Here is an 18,288-nt window from a genome sequence, read left to right on the forward strand (position 1 = left end):
GATTTTGCCATTATTTAAAGGCTCTAAAACGTTTTAACTGCATACTCATAAATACTGCCAATTGTTGTGTTTGTTTTGTTACTTCTTTATTTAAAACGGTCGTTTTGTATAAAAGTTACTTTGCTTTTGCTGTGTAGGAGCTCGCGGACGCTCGTTTTTCGCTTTCGGTACTGTTACTGCTAAGTGTGTCAAAACTGCGCCCCTAAAATTTATGTGCGGCTAAATTAACCATGGTTTCAGGAAGAGCGGCTGATTTAACCGCAGTCTCAACTAGGAGGTGGGATATCATGTTAACATATTGCCTATTAGTGCGTTTGGAGGGGGTTTATATGACATTCCGAATAGCTATACATTATCGTGTAGTTAGTGTGACCTAGTTCAATTGGACTTTTTTTCTGAAAGGGTGTCAGATTGTCGGCCATGTTTGAACTGTTTCTGTCGCTTTCGTTCTACAGTTGTGGGTCCTTTGGTAAACCATGTCACTAATTTCTTAGCAGTATTTGTTTTGTTTTCGTTTAGGTTTTCTTCTTATCATTTAACATTTATTTCGCTCCTTCAATGGACTTCAGTGGTTTGTTATGAAACTCCGGCAGCAGTATGGCAGGTACCATTAGCTATTATCTTCTGCTTTTCTGTTTAAAGTTTTAGCAAACTGCTAATATTGAATTTATCCTACCGTTAGTTAACTAATGTTTACCTGCCCGCTTAAAACAGTTTTGATATTTGTATATAGTTTTTTCCCCTAATGAACTTAAATAGTTATAGGTATAACAAGTTTTATTCTCTAAACTAATGAAACATTTTTCTAGTGAAATCTTGAAAATAGAAAATAAATATTGCAGGCGAGCATCTCATGAGTTCAGAAGAGAACTGATACCGCGGGAATCAACTGGAATGCCGACTGAATTGAGCTCTCAGGATGGCACTGATTTGTCATTCACTTTACAACCTGAGCTCATGATGAGTTCAGGAACATCCAACACTGATGGCCGAGTCTCCATATGCAGCTCATTAACAGGAGAAGAAATCAGTACTGGTTCAGCTTCCCACAGGATTAGACCCACAGGCCACAGCCACTCTCACTCCCACAGCCGAAGCCGCACTCGCACGCATGCTGAGGCTGACTGCTCACACCCAAATCTTGAAGTGGGGGAATCTAGTGCTTCATTCTCAGAATTGCGCTACCTCTTTTGTTGTGTGCAGAAAAGTCTCCCTTTCATCATTATCCTTTGTTCAAAATTAATTTTACAGCATGCCCTCGGTAAGCATATTAAAATATTATGAGCACAATTTGATTATTCATGGGTGGTCTCTGTCTTTAGTCTGAATCAGCTTTTTATCCTGTTGCAGGGCTGGCAGTTGGAGTCGGTCTGTTTACAACCTTTCTATATGTTAATAAAAATATCCAGGCACAGGTTTTTCTCCAGGTAAGAAACTTAACATATTTACCTATAAAAGCACTCTACTTGTATGACCCTGCAGTAGTTTTCAAAATTAACTGGAAGGCCAAATTTAGGTGAAAAATCCTTTTGTCTTAAGACTTGTATTGAATAGTTCTGTAAGATTTATTTTTTTAAAAAATTATCAAATAAAAAGCTGTTTAAGAATAAGACTAAGGGGTATGTTTTGAAGATGAATGTGAACAGTCCATGCCAAAGTATGTTCCCTAATACGTAATATATTTTCATAGCTGTTATACATAATATTATCCCTCTCGTCCCTTGAAGGATCGCCGGTCAAAGCTTCAGTGTTTCTGGCTTTTGTCCTACCTGATGGCCTCCTCCCTACTTTTTTATTACACGTTTGAGATGGATTCACTTTATTACTGGTTTGTAATATTTTCCCCGTATTTATTTGGCTAGACTTTTATTTATATAATATACATAATATAAAATAAATATTTCAGTGGGGTTTTTTTGTTTGTTTTTGTTTTTTTTTTACATCTGAAGACAAAGCTTGTAAATTCTAAAACTAGACCCCTGTATTATGCTATCTGATGCACTGTCTTCTTTTCCCACTCAGCCTCATCCTGATCAATCCCCATGTTGAGCCTATGGATTTATGGGACGTTTTATGGACTGTGGGAGTGACCAGTTTCATTGTGAAGTTCCTCTTTATGGGATTAAAGTGCCTTATTCTTCTTCTCCCTGCCTGTGTCATGGTGTACAGAAGACGAGTATGACTTTGATTTGTTATAGGATAATTCAATTTCAACTGGGTGGTGTTTTAAGTGTACCCTCTCTGCCCTTGGCAGGGTCAGTGGTACATGTTCATAGAAGAGCTTGGGCAGTTTTATCAGCTAATCGCTCCTGTGCCTCCCTGGTTCCACTACCTGCTTAGATCCCAAGAGGTTGATGGCTCTGTGGGAGTCACCCTGGACATTCTCTTAGCCTTGCTTTACATCATTCTAAAGGTAAGAAGTGAAAATATTAGGCTACATGCAGGGCTATAGCTAGGGAGTTCTGGGCCCCCTGAAAAATATTGATATGGGGGGGCACCGCCCTCCCCCCACGTCATATACGGTGTAAGATATGGGCATGGAGGCCCACGTCTGCTGTGCCATGTAACCTAATAGGGATTTCTTGCAAAATGGACAACATAAAACATACACATATAAATTTAATTTTAAAAAAAACCCAAATAAATAGATAGCACAAAAAAGCTTAACTAAATCAAGTTTTGATTAGTAATGAACATATTGAAATAACGGTAAACATTTATATTATACTATACATACACGTATATCGGTTTCATCGATCTTTAGCTTTTGGTGGCGTTTTACATCACTATGCCTAGGCTGAACCAAAATCCCAATGTCGGACCTTTTTGTTGGCAAAGTCACTTATGTCTTTGAAGTCCAACTGCCTGCTTAGCTGGCTTCCAATTGAAAGATGGGCAAGGCTATTAAACCTCATTTGGGTTATTGTGGAAGTGAGATTTTTTACATGCTCCATCCAGAGGTAGTGAATCCGAACGGATCAGGCAGGTCTGGAGTGCCGAAAGGTTCAGGATCACTGGCATCTCAATAAAATCATGTGTGGCTCTACAGAAGGAGAATCTGATCTCCTTTTAAGTCCTGTATCATTAAAAGCTGCAGTAATGAAGTTTTGCCTTTCTTTTGACATCTCTGTTTGAAGCATAAAATTGCAAGTTACTTGCTTCAGCACTGCTCCTCTGCGTGTGGATTGTATATTAGCTCCAATACATGACGACAAAGGTGGCGGCAGATATGATTTTCTTAAAGTAGAGGTGAATTGCTCTCTCATAGCTAGCAGAAAATGTGTGCAATTTACCACACTGACCATAGCAAAAAAAAAACAACAACATAGGAAACTTGATACCTAGCTGAAACAAGCACACAAGTGCACTTGTGATTAAAATCAGCATCTAGATGACAAGTTTAAATTCTAAATAACTGTTGTAAGAACAAGCTACAGACACTCCACTGTCTTCAGCACCCGCACACACAATATAGTAGCTGGGTCTTCTTTCTGTTTACAGACGTGATGTAACGACACAAAGACGAATGATGTCAAACTGATGTTTCACACAAAATCTGACCCGATATCTTAAATGATAAATAATTATTTTAAGCTTGCCGTTGTGAATTGGGGTAAGGTGAGGAGGCCATTTTGAACACTGATTTTTTTTTTTTTTTTTTTTTTTTTAATTATTTTTAATGTACTAGGTCAACAATAGATTTTTGTTTATTTTTAACCAAAAAAAGTTTGATACTGCAGCTTTAAGATTGCAGCAAACTCTTCACACATCTTCACAGTGGTTTGGAAGCGGGTATCCAACGCAAAGATTATATTATCCAGTTCCACAAAGAAAACATTGTTTAGAAATGATTTTCTTCTGTCCCCTCTGACAATCTCTGAAGGGAGCAGCCAGTCTGTCCTTTAAGGATTGCCCACCACTCTGGGCCTGCACTAAAGAGATTGTTTAAGCAGTTCAAACATTAAAAAAAATATATAGACACCTCAGAACATGACTGCTGCTTGTATACTAAAAAGATTTAGAGCATGTGAGGCACAGGGTGAATAAAAAAAATATATATATAGACACCTCAGTACATGACTCTGCTGCTTGTACACAAAAAAGATTTAGCAAGTATGAGGCACAGGGTGAATATGTAGCAAGAATGTGTTTTTATTTTTTTATTTTTATTTTATTTATTTATTTTTTTTAAATTCAGCCTGAACCCCTTTGACTTTGCCAGACATATTTGCCCCATTGTCGAGACATTATCCCCTACAATCTGTAATATCAATGCAATTCTCCTCCAAAGTCTTCAGTATAATTTCTGATATTTCTGGCCAGTCTTTCCATTGAAAGCTTTGAACAGTAAAACTTGTTCAGTTATCTCCCACTAATCGTCCTTCTTGTTTCCTTCATATCTTAACAGAATCAAATTATGTTCTATATGAGAAATGTCAGGAGTTGCATCACAAAATAATAAATTACACGGTCCCTTTCCTTCAATATTTCTTTCAAGAAATGTCCTCCTTTTCTCCACAGAGTTCAATGAACTCATTTTGAGTTTTTTGAGTGATTATGGGCTAAGGTAATGTCATTCTTGCACCTGTTTATTTCTCTCACTTTTTGCAAATCATCACTGAGCAGAGGATCATAACGAGTGTGTCATATAAGTTACCCTTCCTGATGTCATGTAAATTGTGGCCCCTCTGAATGCTAAAAAAAGTGACTATTCTTTCATGAATTGCTTTGTTTTTGTTTACAACTTCAAGCTGTATTTGTTTTTGAAAGCTTTGTACCCTTTTTTAGTATTTAGCACAATAGTTGATGTTTTTCTGAGGTAATCATGTGAAAAGAGCATGCATGGCACTCAATATAACACATCCATGCTTTGACTGTACGTCAACCAGTCTCTCCTGTTTTTCTCGTCCATTTGCTGACTGTGCTAAACTGAAGAAATTTCTTTCCCTCTGAATCCCTGGGCATGATTGCATCCAGGTCTGTCTAAGTGGCAGTGGCTCAGTTGTCAAATAATCTCCTTCACTCTCACATTCATTTCTCCCTGCATTTGCTTAGTTTGGGCTGTCTGTGACTGTCTTGACTAGTGCTACTTTCAGCTTCTTCACTTTGACCTTTACTAACTGAAATTGGCATACTTTCTGGCATGTGGTGGGTTGACACAACAATCAAAACAATGCCATTAAGCCATTAATAACTTATGAAACATTGTTTAAAGTATTCAAGCAAATATTCAAGGCAAACTAATAAAATAATTAAAGAGACAAGAAATTAATAAAATGAAACATTTTTTAAAGTACCAGCAATATAATATGTCTTTCAAGTGAATCTGCTGTCTAACAGCTTAAACATTCAGAAAGTGAAAATAATGCGGTCAAGTGTAAAATAAACCTCTTAAATTACCAATTGTCTTCATTTTAGATGAAGATAATATGCTACTGCGTAATATATTATCAAATAAAGCTAATACAATGCTGGGAAAAAGTATTTTTGATTTCTTCTGGTTTTGTATATCATACTTAATTGGTTCTGAAATTAAAACAAAATCTAAGATAAAACAAAGGCAACCTGAGTAAACACAAAATACAGTTTTTTAAATGATAGTTATTTATTGAAGCAAAAAAGTTATCCAATACCAACCGGGCCTGTGTGAAAAATGTATTTGCCCCCGTAGTTACTAATTCCCCAAATCTTTGAAACTGCATTCAATATGGGGTTCAGCTGGACTAGATGCAACCAGGCCTGATTACTGCCAGCCCTGTTCAATCAAATGAACACTTAAACAGAACTTTTTCAACAGCATGAAGTTGGTTAAAAGGTCTTACCCAGTAACACACTATGGCAAAATTGAAAGAAATTACCTATGGTTAAGCATGGTGGTGGAGGTGTGATGGTGTGGGGATGCTTTGCTGCTTCAGGGCCTGGGCAACTTGCAGTAATTGAGGGAAACATGAGTTGTGCCTCTCTACCAGAAAATTCTCAAGGAGAATGTCCGGTCTTCAGCCTGTAAGTTGAAACTCAAGCGCAACTTGATTATGCAGCAAGACAATGATCCAAAGCATAGGAGTAAGTCCTAGTTCTAGAAGTAAGTGACTGATCTCCAGTTATCGGGAGAATTTGGTTGCAGTTATTGCTGCTAAAGGTGGCACAATCAGATTTTAATTTTAAGGAGGCAGTTAGTTTTTCCACATTTGATGATTTGTGTTGGATAACTTTTTTTGCTTCAATAAAAAAAAAAAATTGTGTTTACACTCAGGTTGCCTTTGTATTGTGTTGTATTTCGTTTGAGGATCTAAAAGTACTTAGTATGAGCGAGACACAAAAACAAGAAATCAGGATGGGGCAAATACTTTTTCACAACATTGTAAATGTATCGATCCAAGAAAAGTGAGTTGTAGTCGTGCTTGCTTGATTGTGTTGAAGCAAAAAAGTTATCCAATATTCAGTATTGTTATCTTAAAACATGACATCAGCAGCCGGCAGGTCTGTGTGAGGAGAGAGGGAGAGGAGATATTTGTAAAACCTATTTCACAAAATTGCATGTTTTTGTCATTTTCATTAAACTCTCCGGCATACAAGCGGAAGATATATATATATATATATATATATATATATATATATATATATATATATATATATATATATATATATATACACATATGTGTGTGTGTGTATATATATATATATATATATATACACATATGTGTGTGTGTGTGTATATATATATATATATATATATATATATATATATATATACACACATATGTGTGTGTGTATATATATATATATATATATATATATATATATATATATATATATATACACACATATGTGTGTGTGTATATATATATATATATATATATATATATATATATATATACACATATGTGTGTGTGTATATATATATATATATATATATATATATATATATATATATATATATATATATAATATTTATATAATTTTTATATATATATATATATATATATATAAATATTATATTATTTTTATATATATATATATATATAAAAATATTATATTATTTTTATATATATATATATATATATATATATATATATATAAATATTATATTATTTTTATATATATATATATATATATATAAAAATAATATAATATTTATATATATATATATATATATATATATATATATATATATATATATATATATATATATATATATATATATATATAAATAATATAATATTTTTATATATATATATATATATATATATATATATATATATAAAAATAATATAATATTTTTATATATATATATATATATATATATATATATATATATATATATATATAATATTTATATATATATATTTAGGCCCTTTTATATATATATTTTATATAGGCCCTTACTTTGCATAATTATACTGTAGAATATATATATATATATATATATATATATATATATATATATATATATATATATATTTTAGATATATATATATATATTTATATAAATATATATATATATATATATATATAATATTTATATAATTTTTATATATATATATATTTTTATAATATTATTATTATTATATATATATATATATATATATATATATATATATATATATATATATTTAGGCCCTTTTATATATATATATTTTATATAGGCCCTTACTTTGCATAATTATACTGTAGAATATATATATATATTTATATATATATATATATATATATATATATATATATATATATATATATATATATATATTAGATATATTTATATAATATATTTATATATATTTATATTTATATATATATATATATATATATATATATATATATATATATATATATATATATATATATATATATATATATATATATTCTACAGTATAATTATGCAAAGTAAGGGCCTATATAGCATAACTACTGGATTTAGTGGGGCCCCCTATATTTGTCACCACCTTTCACCCTACTAGCGACAGCCCTGGCTACATGTATGGATCACCTTAAAAATTTAAATAGGTAATTTGTTATGTGATTTAAGGAAAGGGATTTTTTCTCTGAAAAAGAAAGGATCCATTGTGAATTTGTTAAATTGCTATTTGTTTCCCTAATAGTTATTACTGTTGTACTGTGTTTATTTTTTAGTTCCGTTGCAAACGGTTGTAGTGTAAGGTTTTTATCGTTCTTGCTTTACAAAAAAAGTTTTATTATTCCAATTCCCTTCAGCTTTTGGAACTTTACAGTCAGTGGGGATCCCTGCAGAACACAGTACAGACCTTTCTCAGTTATGAGGTATTACTGATTTTCATTGTTTGAAAGATGTAATTTAACCTGACATTTTTTTTTAGATTGTGTTGTTTGGTTTATGGTCTTTTCTTTTTTTTTAAGCATGAAACCATTCTGAACCAGTCTTCAGAGTTTAAATCTTGTCATCTAAGAAAAGTATTTATTTATTTATTAATTTATTTTATATTTTAACTCTTACTTTTCCTATTGTGTAAAGGTGAACGGAGCTCCTGCAACTCAGTCCCAGTGCAGTGCTGCTGGGGATCTTTGTCTTATCTGTCAATCCATGTTTAAGCAACCTCGAGTTCTATTGTGTCAGGTGAGTTTATGAGCTTCATAACCTTTAAACCTTTAGTATCTTCAGTGGCCAGCTTGCACAATAGGTTGACCAAGGCAAATTACTGTGCCTAATTCACAGAAAGATACATTTATTGTAAAAAGGTAATTTTGGTCTTTTTGAAAGAAAGGAGTGGGCCGTTATTCAATAAGTTGTGTGCAAACAAGCAGAGACCGGAACTCATGGAATGAGGTATGAACAAATCTGCATGTGATTGATTGAAACTGTCATACGGACTCAAAGTGAGGTGTGATTTGAGCTGTCAATCAAGGAATCAGCCTCAGTTGTGTGGATGCAAGCTCCCACCCACTAGTCCCATACAGGATGCTTCATGAATCTCAACCAGAAGTAAAGTTATAGCATTATAAAATGTGTGCCCAAAAGTGCAAAGGGAGAACAGATTCTATTCCAGTTTGAGTGAGACATGCCACATCAACCATAAATAATATCACGCATGAACAATGACTGTTTATTGCAGCTATATAATGTAAGTGGGTGGCTGTGGCTCAGGTGGTAGAGTGGGTTGTCCCTTAATAGTAGAGTTGGTGGTTCGATTGGGTGGGCGGTTCCTGGCCCACCTGACTCCACATGCCGAAGTGTCCTTGGGCAAGACACTGAACTGCAAGTTGCTCCCGATGGCAAGCTAGCGCCTTGCACGGCAGCTCTGCTACCATTGGGGTGTGTGTGAATGGGTGAAAGAGAACCAGTGTCAAGCACTTTGGAACCGGTGAGGTTAAAGAAGTGCTATATATGTGTAGACCATTATAATAAGTGAGAACAGGAAGTAACTTTTCTGTTTGACTCTGGGCTGTGCTGTTATAAGAAATAATGCACTCGTACCTGTTGTAGGGCCGAAACATACCCTATGTATCTACACAAACATGTATGCTTCAAGCTATTCAAAGTAAATTTCATGTGTTGCTGTGTTCAGAAATTTATCCTGGCAAAATTGGCAATGCAAAACGAGCAAGCTGCAATCTAGTTAGCATAGCGCCATAGTCAGCTAAGGGCGGAGGTTTCTCCTTGTCAACTGTCAGGGCAGGACAGCAGTTTGTTGAGTCTCTTGCAGAGCTGATTAATTCGTATAAACATACACTTTGTGGACACCTGACCATCACACCCATATTTGGGCCTTCCCCAAACTGTTGCCGTAAAATTGGAAGCACACAACTTGTAGGATGTCTTTGTGTGCTGTTGAGCTGCAACAATAATCGCAAATAATCTATTATGAAAATCATTGTCAGTGAATCTCATTATCGATTAATTGGTCTGTGCATTACACAGGGCACATTTACTCATTGTGTTACTTCTGAAAACACGCATTGGAGTGTACAGATCAAAGTTGTGTCCCAAATGAAGTACTATGCACCATGTATTTTACTGTCTATTGTATGAATTTTAGAAAGCTAGAATCATCCTAAATGCAGCATTAGGTTTATTTATTTATTTATTTTAACTAACCTGAAATATGAAGTTCCAAGTTGATGGCACATGACATCAAACGCAGGTAATACTATGACGCTAGCTTTACCAGAATACCCAGAGTGAACAAAAATGACTTTCTTAAGTTTCCCGTTTGTCAACATTAGCTTTTATGCCCAACATGAACTCAGTCACCACCAGACAGAGGCGTAATCATGAAGTGACAGCAGAAAAAGTCCTCTTAGGCAGGGGTGCATTTTATATTAAATCCCATGATGAAGACTGTAACCTGCAAACTTTACAAAGTGGAGCTTGTGTAGCATGGAAGCATGACAGTGATGCACGGTTTGGTATAATCAAAGTAAATATAAGTAAACTAGTATGCCTAAAGGCAGTGAGTAACAGAAAGCATAAGTTGCAGTGAAAGTGAGACTGAATTATTAATTATTAATTTAAGACTGTAGTTTAATTATCAGTGCTTTTTTTTGTGCATACATAAAAAATAAATGCATAAATACTTATAAGCGTATGCTTTAGTTTAGTACCAAGTTTATATTTGTAACACTGTTTGTGGATTTTATTTTAAATAAATAAAAAAATGGTATTAAAACTTTGGGGTCTCCCCATAGTTGCATATGCAGAGATATGTGAGGAATGTTTCTGCTCTGAAATCACACACTTGCTGCATATTTTATGTACATGTAATGATTTAAGAGCAACATCCATTAGACGGCACATCGTTGCCAAATCATCTCAGTCCGTCAGTTTTCTGCTGTTGTCATGATTGTTGTGTTGCATCATATTGTGATGTCTACATCTCAATTCGAAAACTCTGACCTTACATTCCAAAGTATTTTGAAAGTATTCCAAAGTATCTAGAAAATCCAGAAGGCTGGCATACAAATAGACCTTTTGGTGGGTTTGAAGGTTACATAAGAGGTTTTTAAAATTCAAAAACTAATATGAAAACCAGTTAGTCTTGGTACTCAATAACATTCTACAATAGTACATAAGTATGCAATTTGAGAAAATGCTAATTTGTTTAGTGGAGGTATTGTCCCCACCAAAGTATTGGAATGTCAAAGCCAATACTATGGTTTTTGCTATACACTGAAGACATTTGTTGTTTGAAGATGAACACGAGACGATAGATCAGGATTGCAGCTTTAATTTCCTGATATTTAAATCTAGATGTGTTAAACAACATAAAACAACGCACCTTTGGTGGTAGACCACCAAATTTTGGGGTGAGCAAAAGTATTGGAACACAGTCAACATGAAAAACACAACATTTGGTTGCATATAACTGCATCAAGCCAGCAACCCACTGACATCACCAAAGTGTTGCACTCTTCTTTTGTGATGCTGTTCAGGGCTTGTACTGTAGCTTCTTCCATGGATTTCCAATGATGAAGTCCTTTGTTGTGTTGACACCGTGTTTTGAGTCATTTTCGTGCTGCATGATAGTTTCTCCAGATTAATTTGGATGCATTACTTGCCAGGCAAAATGTTCCTCTAAACTTCTGAATTCATTTTGCTGCTACCATCATCAGTTACATCATCAATAAAGATTAGTGAGCTCATTCCAGAAGCAGAAATGCAAGCCCAAGCCATGACCTCCACTGTGAAAATCCTGACATGGTCCAATACATTTGATCACTTGAAAAATGTGATTAAAAAAAATGTGATCAAATGAAAGGTGCCATGTTCTAAATTGTTTAACGCATCATAGATTTAAATATCAGGAAATGAAAGCTGACATTCTGATTTATCGTCTCATTATCATCCTTTGATCTCGAACCTAAATGTCTTCAATGTATAGCAAAAATTCAGAAATGGCATTGTTCCAATACTTTCAGAGGGGACTGTATATACACAGATCAGCTATAACATTAAAACCACTGACGGGTGAAGCAAATAACATTTGATTCTCATTACAGTGGTACCTGTCAAGGGGTGGGATATATTAGACAGCAAGTGAATAGTCAGTTCTCGAAGTCGATATGTTGGTAGCAGGAAAAATGGGCAAGTGGAAGGATCTGAGCAACTTTGAGGGTTCTCTGCAGTATCTTAGCTGTTCGTAGGACTGCACTTTTCTGGACAGAGACTTCAGAAGTTGTACCTGGAATCTGCTGGAGCCACTCTCCCCATTTGGGGGTCACGGACCCTAATGCTCCTATTACTACTGGGGCCAATTTGGACTTATAACATATAGTAACAGTGTGTATTGTTTCAGGGGTGTCTTTTTGCAGTCATCACCTTGGGTCTTGTCAGCTGTGATGGACCCCTGCCTCTATGGAATTGGTGCTTAGGGCCTGTTCTTGTGCTGCTGTGATCAGAGTCTCTGTGCTGTCCTTCAGGCCGGCCTTTTCTAGCCACTGGTTTTCTTGATTTAAGACATTTCCTCTATCTGCCAATGATGCATCTCATGGAGAGGCTTAGTCTTCCATTATCTCCATGATTCTCAACACCCTCTGTCTTCTGCTGCCTGAGGCAGTTCATCCCAATGGGCCGTCTTCCTGATGTAAAATAAGAAAACAGCTTCAGCATCCTCGGCCGTCGTTTCAGAGTCTTTCAGCGGCATTTACAAGTCAGGCCCACAGTTTCTGATTCTATAGTAAAAGTAGCCTGTATCCTGTGCAATTATCTAAGGCCATCTGAACAAAACTCGCAAATCCAGTATACCCTTCTATGGTGTTTACACTGGTTTTCAAAACAGCTTTCTTTGGTATAGCGCCACCAGTCTTGCCCTTTTGTGCAACAGCAGCTGCTCTGGGCACATGATCTAAAGCTCAAATCTAATTGGATGGCCCATTTCATCGTGGAACGATAGGGGAAAAAATTTGGGGCCAATTTTCTTGATTTTGTTTCAACACATTGGTTGAAACAAATTCAACCAATTTGAATTTGCCACCTCTGTTTGCCACCATGTGGCCACACTTATTCAGTCTGAATGACATCCTGATGTCCTCACTGTAGATCCTGGTGATGTTTCAGTTAGTCAATGACTCGTTCACTCCTGGCGTGTCCTCCATCTATAAGAGGTGGCTGATGATCACTCCACTTCTGAATCTGTATCCATATCCACTCTTTGCGATGCAGAACAGCAGTGGGGACACTGCATCACCTTCGTATATGCCACACTTGATGGTGACTTCCGTGATGGCCTTGGAGTTGGTTTCCAGTGGTGTTTTCCACAGCTGCACTGAGTTCTTGATGAAGGTTAGCAGTGCTCTGTTAGCCTTGTATAATGCTAAGCACTCTAGTATCCATGTGTGGGGCACTGAGTCATAGGCTTTCTCGTAGTCAATCCAGGCAGTGCTCAGGTTGGTCTGCCTAGTCTTAGAGTCGTGGGTGATCGACCACTAGCTGGTTCTTTGACCCTCTGTTGGTGTTTTCAATGCCCTTCCAAGCTCCGCTCATGTGCTGGCTCATGTGCCCACTCAACTTAGCTGCTTTGATGCCTGAGAGGAGTTTCCATGTTGTGGAGAGTTTGGTCGGTCAGTAGTTCAAATGTGTTGTACCTTTTGGTTGTACTGGATCCTTCATGATCAGGATTGTCCTGCCCTGTGTTAGCCAGTCTGGGTGAGTGTCTGTTGTTAGCACCTCACTCATTTGTGCTGCCTGGCGATCTTGCCGCACAGTTAGCTTCTTCAGCCAGTAGGTGTGGATTATGTCAGGTCCTGGTGCTGGCCATCTCTTCATGCTGTTGTTGTTTGATGTCTGCCATTGTGATCATGACTGGTTCGTGTTCTTATACCAGTGTATCTACAGGGTTACTGAGGCAGTAGCATTTACAAGTAAATCGGTTTCTGTGATGGTTGTAGTGGGGATAGTGAGTAGAGCTGTGTTAACATTTGCAAGTATCTCTTGTGATGGGATTGTGCCGGGGGAGTCGCATCTATGGATCAGTTCAGTAGATGCAACTGTCATGACTCGTGGTGGGGTATCATCGGGGTCAGCTTAGTACCTCCATGTTGCTCATTAGTGTTCCGATTCTGTTGGAGCCAGCTGTGATAGTATCTTAATTCTATTAATGTTAGAGCACTGGGCTATCAGTGCTTCCTTGTCAGTGTGCAGGTTGTTCTTCTGCTCATCCATAATTCCCACATACGTTGCATGTACCCGCTCTCCTTGCGCCTGGTGTCATAGTAGCATTCAATCAGTTCGATATTCTCAGTCCTATGTCATATGTCTTGTTGTAGTAGCATGTCTTGTTCCCTCAGCATGCCCTGGTTCCCCAACATCTGACGCACACCTTATTAATCTGGGCAACGTCTGAGTCAGTATGGCTTTCATTATATTTCTCTCGCTCATGTTCTGAGGTAGGCTTGTGTAGCAATAGGGGTATAAGCCTGGGGATTCTCACTGGAGGCTTGCCCTGACCTTTATTCAAATCCTCTGATCTGTTGGTCAAATGTTGATGACGTGTGTGTGTGTGTGTGTGTGTGTGTGTGTGTGTGTGTGTGTGTTGTACAGTTGTTTCATGATCTGGGGCTGTATTCACAATGAATCTTAACTTGCCAATAAGAATTCTATGTGACACTAAAATTTAATAAAATATATATAATAAAAATGTTGTTTAATGAATATATAATTGTAATTGCTTGCAATTTGTTGTGGTAAAGAGGAATAAAACACGTCGCGTGGGGCTTTTATTGCAAAACAATCAACTTTAGGGTGATAACGGTCCTTATCACACCAGTCCCTCATTGATTACCTTTCTATAAGAGCACACTGCATCGTACTCTTTTCCTTATTTAGTTAGGTAGTGACTTAGGAGTCCTCTGGAATAACCCTAAATTTGTGCAAGAACTGCTTTTAGTGCTAAAATAAGTGAATTACTCTTAAAAATATTAGGGGATACTCAGATCTGTGCTGGTTTATACTTAACTATATTTTGATAGTCCTCATTGGGTTTCACTCAATGTTCAAACTGCTGGCACTGTTCGTGTAACAATGTGAGCCAAGTACAGTATTTGCATACTCATTTATTTAGAAGCTTGTTATAAATAAATAAATACATTGTTTTTTGACAGCACATCTTCTGTGAGGAGTGCATTGTGCTGTGGTTCAATCAGGAAAAGACTTGCCCCCTCTGCCGCACCACCATTACAGATAGGGTCCGCAAATGGAAAGGTGGTGCAACCTCAGCTTATTTACAAATCTATTGAGAGAGGTCACATCTAAATATCTGAGGAAGATAACTCCTTAACCAAAAGAATCCACTGAGGGGAGATAAAAGTGAAAGAAAAAAAAAAACTAATACACCATGTCCGAATAACTGTACATTTTATAACAAAGGAGTATGTGCCTTAACCAGGTTTTTCCTCATGCTTTGTGCACAGTGGGCCTCATATATCAAGCTGGATATGAACAAATTTGTGCATAAATCGTTCGTATGAATGTTTATACTAAAATTAGGTATTTATGAAAATTCCATAAATTTGGAAAAACTTTCATATCCTGCTCCTGTGTGTGTAAATTCTTATGTAAACACAAGACTAACTAACGTATACCTTGAATGATCAGTAACATACAATTGACTGATCGTTTTACAAAGCTTTGTCATTTAATCCCCACCAAACACTTGCCCCAGTAGCAGAGAAACTGTCAATTACATTTGTAAATCCAGCATAAATTTTTTGTTCACCTTGGTTTACACATTTATATACAAATTTATTCAAAGATTGATGAATGAAGCCCATTGTTTGGAAACACATTTTTGATACGTTAGTGAGAGCGCTGTGATATTAGGTATACATGTACTGTTAGCAATGCAACACAATTACTTCACTTTTAATTACATTTTTATGTTTCAAACTTAATTTATGCTGTATGTATGACTTTGCTTGATGTCTTTTGATTTGATTTGATTTCATTGCATAATACCAGAGAACGAAGACATTTATTCTAAATGGAAGAAATTTAGTACAGCATAATTGTAAACTTATGGACTTCATCTGAAGCATACTGCAGTCCCTCTTATAGTTACTTATTAACAGCCTTTTTATTGAGGAAGTTGTCATATTGGTGATCAGTTTCATGGAATTTTTCTCAGGTATAGCAAAAATACAATGCTGTGAAAGCATTTGCCCCTTCCTGATTTCTTCTGTTTTTGTATATTTCTCATACTAATTTTTTTCAGAAAATAAAAATAAATCTAAGATCCAACAAAGGCAACCTGAGTAAACACAAAATACTGTTTTTAAATTAGTTATTTATTGAAGCAAAAAAGTTATCCAATACCAACTGGTCCTGTTTGAAAATTTGTGAAGTATTTGCCCCTGTTATTCCCAAATTGGTGAAAACCACTGCTAACCCAGAACAACATTTAAGGCTTGTATAAATTTTCCCAAAACACACCTTGGTGGTCCGCAAACCTTTTGGGAGAATGTTCTGTGGATTGATGTGTCAAAAGTGGAACTGTTTGGAACGCAGGGGTGCCGTTACATCTGGAGTAAACCAAACACTGAATTCCACAAAAAGAATATCATACCTGCGGTCAAGGAGGTGGCAGTGTGATGGTGTGGGGATGCTTTGTTGCTTCAGGGCCTAGGCAATTTGCAGTAATTGAGGGAAACATGAATTTTGCTGTCTACCAGAAAATCCCAATGGAGAATTTCCGGTCTTCAGTCTGTAAGTTGAAACTCAAACGCAACGGGACTTTGCAGTCCAAAACATAGGAGTAAGTCCACCTCTGAATTTATAAAAGGCAAAATTAAAGTTTTGGAGTGGCCTAATCAAAGTCTTGACTTGAACCAATTGAGATGCTGTGGCTACCCTTAAATGGGCAGTTCATGCTCAAACCCTCCAGTGTGGCTAAACTAAAGCAGTTCTGCAAAGAAGAGTGGGGAAATTCCGCCACAGTTCTGTCAAAGACTGCTGCTAAAGGTGGCACAACCAGATTTTAAATTTAAGGGGGAAGTGAGTTTTTCCACACAGGTGTTTGGATAATTTTTTTTTTTTTTTTTGCTTCAATTGAAAAGATAAAGTGTAGTGTTTACTCAGGTTACCTTTTATGTTGTATTTCGTTTGAAGATCTAAAACGATTCAGTATGACAGACACAAAAACAAGAAATCAGGATGAGGCAAAAAAAAAAAAAAAACCCCAGCACTGTAGTTTTTGATGAAACTGGGACCTTTCTTTATGTAGTTGAGCTCCACAATAATGAAGTCTATTAAATATTTATAACTAACATACTGGGTGATGGCGGTCAATAGTAGTACAGTAACGGTTTTGTTTTGTTCATTGTATTTTGATTTGAGGCTGTCTTAAATCATATTTAAATATGATTAAAGTTCTAAATGTGCACTCACTGCTTTGCAATAAACCTAAGAATATGCATTTATTTTCCTATGGTTCAAAGAATTTTCAAATGTTTGTATTTCAAAAAAACTATTTTAAAGCAAATATTAAAATCGAATAAATTGTGGATTTTGAAACTTTACTACTTTTTCCATACAGTGTTAGACAAAAATCAGTATCGGTTAATTGACAGTTTACACTGTGGGAGCAAGGGCATGGTCAAGTGTCAGCTACAAATGGAAATGGGGTGGGTTGAACCAGCAGACAACACATGATGATTGGCGAGTTTGTTTCTGTGTGCTTTATGTGGAAGAAATTTAATAAATCAATATTCAAGCCGAACAGTAAACGTCAAGACCGTGCTCTGTGCTTACTTTTACATGTATTGTATAATGTAGTAATACTACCCCATATTTTATTTTATTTTATTTTATTTTATTAAACTTTAAAAAGTTGTGCATTATTATTTATATCATTGTATCTTGTATTATTTTGTTCTTGCAGTAAAATAAAAATGATAAAGTTGGATTACTCTGCATGGGAGCATTAAGTGTGGAAGCCTAGTTATCTAATATCCTACATTAATTATGCTGAAAAAAAAATGGAATTATGTGGTCGGTTAGATTTAAGGAAAACTATTACATATGGTTTACAGAAAAATATTAGGCTATGTAATTTCATTGCTTATGCTAAACTTAATTTAAACAACTTTCTAATTAATTAGATTGAATTATGTAAAATGAGCGTGATCAATTCACATAGTATTAACATAAACCACTTGTATTTTGAAATGTTGTGGGGGTTTAAAACGTGTGGTAGATTGTGCAGTGGTAATGTCGCAGTTGCAGAATGCCAATCCTCAGCTCAGGTGAGGCCACAGAGTTCAATTTTATTCAGGCCATTGAAAATACATCATCAAATCACAATGGGATATACGAAAACAAATTAT

The 18,288-nt window shown here is 35.7% G+C and overlaps 1 protein-coding gene across 2 annotated transcripts; it reads left to right on the plus strand.

Moving 5' to 3' along the window:
- The first annotated feature begins 291 nt into the window (after positions 1–291).
- On the plus strand, positions 292–17,867 carry rnft1 (ring finger protein, transmembrane 1). 2 transcript variants are annotated; one of them, XM_017461928.3, is made up of 9 exons: positions 297–604; positions 843–1,261; positions 1,351–1,427; positions 1,728–1,828; positions 2,023–2,176; positions 2,255–2,413; positions 8,212–8,277; positions 8,489–8,590; positions 15,070–17,867. In XM_017461928.3, exons 1-9 carry the CDS (start codon positions 579–581, stop codon positions 15,202–15,204), a joined length of 1,239 nt encoding a protein of 412 aa, XP_017317417.1. In that variant the 5' UTR covers positions 297–578; the 3' UTR covers positions 15,205–17,867. The 2 variants fall into 2 exon arrangements, with proteins under 2 accessions (XP_047009612.1, XP_017317417.1); XM_047153656.2 differs by lacking the exon at positions 8,212–8,277 and having other exon boundaries at positions 292–604.
- Positions 17,868–18,288: the final 421 nt, after the last annotated feature.

The sequence above is a fragment of the Ictalurus punctatus genome, chromosome 16 (assembly GCF_001660625.3).
Source record: "Ictalurus punctatus breed USDA103 chromosome 16, Coco_2.0, whole genome shotgun sequence".
NCBI lineage: Eukaryota > Metazoa > Chordata > Actinopteri > Siluriformes > Ictaluridae > Ictalurus > Ictalurus punctatus.